Consider the following 5952-nt stretch of genomic DNA (forward strand, 5'->3'; position numbering starts at 1 on the left):
CAGTTCGGCCTCCTGCCGCTGCTGGCCTTCCTGCTGGCGCTCATCTGCTCGCTGGACGAGGTGGCCGCCGTGGCGGTGCTCCTGTGCGGCTGCTGCCCCGGACATGAACCTCAGGTACGGAGCGGGTCCCCGAGGCGGCTGTCCCAGCCCCACCGGCCGCCGCTGCAGCCCGGGGCTCCCGACCGAGGACAGAGGACGAGGGGGGTGAGACAGGCATGGAGCGGGGAGGCGGGGAGGAGGAAGATGTGGAAGTCAAGGCAGAGGGGAAGAGCCGGAGTTGTGGGGGGAAGATCTAGACCGGGGCGAGCTGAGGGTCTCGGGGTCTCCTCTCCTCCGCGGCGCCCTCCCCACCTCCCCGAGGGCTGGGCTGGCCGCGCAGGTCTTCGCCGCTGGAAGACAAAGAGAACTGGGAAGCCTGCGGCCAGGACTCCCCGGAAATGCCCAACAAAATAGGGCGATTGGTCCCAGAAAAGAGTAATCTCATACAGAGGACAAGGTAATCCTGTTCAATCCAACAGGTAGCGTTGGGCAGCGTTCCCGTGTCCAACGGGTGTTCTGAAGGCTTAAAAACTATGCTCCTGGCCCTCAAAATCCTCCGGACCGTCCAGACCATAGCCCGCCGCACAGGCTGCGCGGAGCCGGGGCAGCAGTGCGGAGGGCTTTTCTTTTTCCCGGTCCGTGTTTCAGTTGGACTTGGACACGCAGCTCTCTTGGCACTCACCTGGGATGAAGCAGGTTCCCCCCAGACCTCAAGCTGGGAAAGAGCAGTCGCCCCCTTTCCCTTCCACCTCGGGTTCCAGATCGAGGGCAGACGGGCCCTTGGGCTCGCCGCCCATTCTGACTTCCGTTCCTTCCCTTTTCTGCAGCATCATCATGACCATCTCCTCCACGCTCCTGGCCCTGGCCCTGATGCCCCTGTGCCTGTGGGTCTACAGCCGGGCGTGGATCAACACGCCCCTGGTGCAGCTGCTGCCCCTCGGCGCCGTCACCCTGACGCTGTGCAGCACCCTCATCCCCATCGGGCTGGGCGTCTTCATTCGCTACAAGTACAACCGGGTGGCCGACTACATTGTGAAGGTCAGGTCACTCCTTTCCAGACTTGGCGGACTTGCAGTCCTTGGTCCTCAGCGGGGCTGAACGCTAGGAGGTTTGGGAAAGAGGCGTGAGGAAGAAAAGGATTTGGCAGGCCTTGCTTGGATACACTTTTTTTTTTTAAAGTTGATGCTCAAAGATAACTTTCACCTTTTTGAATTTCAGAAATTATAGCTTTGAGACACAGATCAATTACAAACAGCACAACTTGGTACTCATTGGAGGAAACAGGTCATAGGGAAATGGATGGCAGTGCAGAAAATGGAAACATTTTCCATGAGCCGCTCGTGTGTTACAAAACAAGCAGGCGAAATGAAATTATTTTAATAGAATTTGTACAGTCCTGAAGAAATGCGTTACTAATAGAATTTGTAGTGTATTTTAGAAATGTGTTACTCAGTGTTTTAAAGGCGGAACTCTAATTCTGAGAAACTGTATACAGCTGCTTTAAAATGCTTTATTAATTTTCTAAAAAATAAGTTGATATGAATATGACCAAAAGTAATTTAAAAATCACATCATGGCAGTATAATAGGATGCACAAAATATGAACTTTAAAGCACAAAATGAAATTAGGTCATGGATAAATAGTACAGGCTGTATTGCTATTAATAAATTTGTGTTTTTCTCCCTCCTCATTACAATTCTTTGATTTCTAAAGGTAGTGAAAACATGGGGATTTCTACTATTTTATGCAATATTTCCAATATTGTTTAAAAACACCACCTGATGCTTTTTGTAGCAGGAGAGATTGTGTAACAGGTGACTGGAGGAAATACTTAAATATTTCTAGATTAAGCTTTCTTTGAAAACTGAAACAGCAGTAAGTAAGAGTAAACAATGAACAGCATTCTCATTTTAGGAGGTTGGTAACATACAGAACCAGCCATTGTAAAATGCACATGCAAACTCCTTTACATGAGAGAAAACGAGTCTCTCGTTTCAATTTAGGTTTAATAAGACATCTTTTGTGTTTTACTTGCATTATTTTCTAAAGTAATCTGATTATACAGAGGGGCAAACTTTTATTAATATGAAAAATAGACGGTTCTCTTTAAAAATTTTTTTTTTATTGATTTCAGAGAGGACGGGAGAGGGAGAGAAAAATAGAAATATCAGTGATGAAAGAGAATCATTGATCGGCTGCCTCCTGCACGCCCCCTACTGGGGATGAGCCTGCAACCCAGCATGTGCCCTTGACGGGAATCAAGCCAGGACCCTTCAATCCGCAGGTTGACACTCTACCCACTGAGCCAAACCAGCTAGGGCTTCTGACAAAGCTTTTGATGTGGGCACACTTTGAAACGTAATATAAGTTTTGATTTATAAGTTTGGGTTTTGTCAACTGTACATTGGTAGCGTATCTTATATAATAATTATTCAGCATCCTCTAGGGTAGACTTTTAATGAGTCCAGATAAATTTTAACTACTTTTTAGAAGAGTATAAAGTACTATATATGCCAATCCCACACACCCCTAAGGGGTTTCCCTTCAGACGTCCAGGGAACCAGAAACAACCATTTAGAAAAACAACCTCACCCCCAATCTGAAGAACCAGGAGAGGAAATCTTTTAAAATGTTTTTATTGACTTTAGAGAGAGAAAGAAGCATCACTGAAAGAGAAACATCAATCGGCTGCCTCCTGCATGCCCCTACTGGGGATCAAGCCTGAAACGGGGCATGTGCCCCTACCGGGGATCAAACCAACCACCTCCTGATTTTTGGGAAGATGCTTAACCGAGGCCACACTGGGCATGAGAGGCATTTTTAGGTTTCTACCTTGCTATTTACACAGTCTGTTTTACTTGAGGGAGTGAAATGTACAAGTCAAGATGACACAATGTTTTTATAAGTGAGTTGTTTTAGATTGAATATCATTTACTAGCCCTAGCTGGTTTGGCTCAGTGGATAGAGCATTGGCCTGCTGACTGAAGGGTCCCAGGTTCGGTTCCAGTCAAGGGCACATGCCCAGGTTGCGTGCTCGATCCTGGGTGTGCAGAAGGCAGGCAGCCAATCAATGATTCTCTCTCATTGATGTTTCTGTCTCTCCCCCCCTCTCCCTTCCTCTCTGAAATCAATAAAAAAAATCATATTACTATAATAACCGGGAAGCATCACTAGAGACTCACAGGTGTAAGGTTTCTCACAAACAGATGAAAAAGGGGGGAACTGCAAATTTACAATGAATACTTCACATCTAGTGTTTACATTCCCCCCCTTACGTAATCTGAGAGTTAACTGTTTTGATACTGCTAACAATTCTCAGAGGTAGAAAGTATTTTGAAGGTGAGAAATATCACAACTTGATTTCAGACATTTTTAATAGCCTGTTATCTCATGTGTAAAACCAGAACTAATTTCTTATGGAAAAGATGGGGTCCTGCTCAGGGAACATCACGTCCATTTGTCCACTCTATTCATCAGACCGACCACACCTGGCGTATTGGGCTTCCTTCTGACTGCCCTGTTAGTGAGAAGCACAGTCACGAGTTCAGCGTGTGCTCGAACAGTAAAAACTCCAAAACAGAGTTACACGATGGAGGCTGAGAGCCTGGAGACGGTGCTGGGGAAGAGTAGCCTCAGCTGTTTGTAGACTTCTGGAGGCTGTTCGCAGGTGCAGTGGTCTGTGTTGCTTCTGAGGGCCTGTCCATGACAACAGCTGGCGGTTATAGAAGGCAGATAGTCACGAGTTCAGCGTGTGCTCGAACAGTAAAAACTCCAAAACAGAGTTACACGATGGAGGCTGAGAGCCTGGAGACGGTGCTGGGGAAGAGTAGCCTCAGCTGTTTGTAGACTTCTGGAGGCTGTTCGCAGGTGCAGTGGTCTGTGTTGCTTCTGAGGGCCTGTCCATGACAACAGCTGGCGGTTATAGAAGGCAGATAGTCACTAGATCACTAGACGTAAGAACAGGCCTCCAGGCAATCAGAGCTGTGCCCGTGGCTGTGGAGGCCTCCCGCCCAGCAGTCCGCCCTTCCCCGGGAGTCCTCTGTCAAGGCCTTGACCGCAAAGATCTCCATTTTGTATGGGAGGTCAGACTAGATGGGTCCCTCTTCCAGTGCTGGGAGTCCCTGGCCTGAATTCCCCTTCAACTGTCTTTTTTTGATGGCTTGTTTATCCCTTTTCTATCACCAGGTTTCCCTGTGGTCTCTGCTAGTGACACTGGTGGTCCTTTTTATAATGACCGGCACTATGTTAGGACCAGAGCGGCTGGCTAGTATTCCTGCCACTGTTTACATGATCGCGATTTTCATGCCTCTAGCAGGCTACGCCTCGGGCTACGGCTTGGCCGCGCTCTTCGGTCTCCCCCCCAACTGCAAGAGGACCGTCTGCCTGGAGACGGGCAGCCAGAACGTGCAGCTCTGCACCGCCATTCTCAAGCTGGCCTTCCCGCCACGGCTCATAGGGAGCATGTACATGTTTCCCTTGCTCTACGCCCTTTTCCAGTCTGCAGAAGCAGGGATTTTTGTGCTAATATATAAAATGTATGGAAGTGAAATACTGCACAAGCAAGATCCTCTCGATGAAGATGAAGACACCGATATTTCTTATAAGAAACTGAAAGAAGAGGAGATGGTAGACACGTCCTATGGCTCAGTGAACGCAGAGAGCTTGATGATGGTGGAAACCGCTCAGACAGCTCTCTAAGCGTGGAGACACAGGAGCATCTGTCTTGCTGAAGTTTTACTTCGTATTTATAGTCTGTGGTAGTGTATGTGGTTTACCTAAAGGGTAACAATTGGCTCACAATACCATACTTGTTAACAGTTTTGAACTTACCGCTGTAAGGCCGCCTTGGTGTATTCACTAAGCGTTTTCACCAATTACAAGTCAGTGTCCTATTATAACTTGCACCTGGGACTGCGCACGCACGTGAAGCCTGAAGAAGTGAAGTGTGCTCTTTGGTTTCAACCATTAACCAGTTTCTATGACTGTTTCAAAGATGTAAACTCTCAGAAAACGGGGTTTGGGAAATGTAGAATTTCGGTGCACTATCTTATATGAGTAAAAACAAGCTATATTTGTAAAGCATCATTGAGTTTAATGTAATTGTTGTAAAAAAAAAAGTGTGCTAGCTTAACTTATGAATACTTGACAATGTTGAAATTTGACCTGTATTTAGAAAAATCCCCAAACAGGTCAATTAAATAATGACATATAAGTGTTTTAGTGTCAAACCTGTTTCAAATCAGAAAAAAATACACTAACATATTTGATTACTTGATCTGGTATCTCTTGATGAACAGACAGTTTTCTGGTGGACAGAGTGCATTTTTTTTTTTCAATTGGGGACTGACTTGGCCTAATGCATTTATGTTAACACACCCCCAATCAATTTACTTCTTGGAGAGATGGTTAGATGAGGAAATTTGTAGAACTACTCTCTACCCCAAAGAATAGTCATTAGTACCTGCAGGTACTAAGAGCACCTCAAGGCCCACGTATGAGGTGGGGCGTGTGTGTGGGGGGGTGGGAGCACGTGCCCCGGAAGATGACAATTAGCCTGGACATGGGTGACCTAGAGCGCTTCCCACACGTGCTGAAAGCCTTCATAGGTAGACTTCCCTGAGCTCACTGAATAACCTATAACCTGAGATCAGAGGTAACCCAACCAAACCTTCGCATTTGCTCATTGGCCAGAGGCGGGCAGCCTCGCCTCGGCTTCCTGGGCGTGCAGACCCCGAGGACAATCCAGGGATGGGGACCACCTGGCTCAGCGCATCCAGGTGATAGTTCTCTTCCCTGTGGGCAAGTTCGCGTAGAAATCAGTGCGCGCATCGCAAAGAAGCCTCCTTCCAGAACATCTCAGGGTATCTGTGCGGACCTCCGGGGGGCGGGGGAGGAGGGGAGCAGCCCTCCCC

General features: G+C 47.5%; 1 protein-coding gene across 1 annotated transcript; it reads left to right on the forward strand.

Moving 5' to 3' along the window:
* Positions 1–103: 103 nt before the first annotated feature.
* On the forward strand, positions 104–5315 carry SLC10A4 (solute carrier family 10 member 4). Its single transcript, XM_006759261.2, has 3 exons — positions 104–114; positions 867–1077; positions 4226–5315. Exons 1-3 carry the CDS (start codon positions 104–106, stop codon positions 4736–4738), a joined length of 735 nt encoding a protein of 244 aa, XP_006759324.1. The 3' UTR covers positions 4739–5315.
* The last annotated feature ends 637 nt before the right edge of the window (positions 5316–5952 follow it).

This window comes from Myotis davidii, unplaced genomic scaffold (assembly GCF_000327345.1).
Source record: "Myotis davidii unplaced genomic scaffold, ASM32734v1 scaffold455, whole genome shotgun sequence".
Lineage (NCBI taxonomy): Eukaryota > Metazoa > Chordata > Mammalia > Chiroptera > Vespertilionidae > Myotis > Myotis davidii.

Coding starts and splice junctions, on each gene's coding strand:
- SLC10A4 (XM_006759261.2), top strand. Junction 1,078..4,225: donor TGGCCGACTACATTGTGAAG/GTCAGGTCACTC, acceptor TTCTATCACCAG/GTTTCCCTGTGGTCTCTGCT.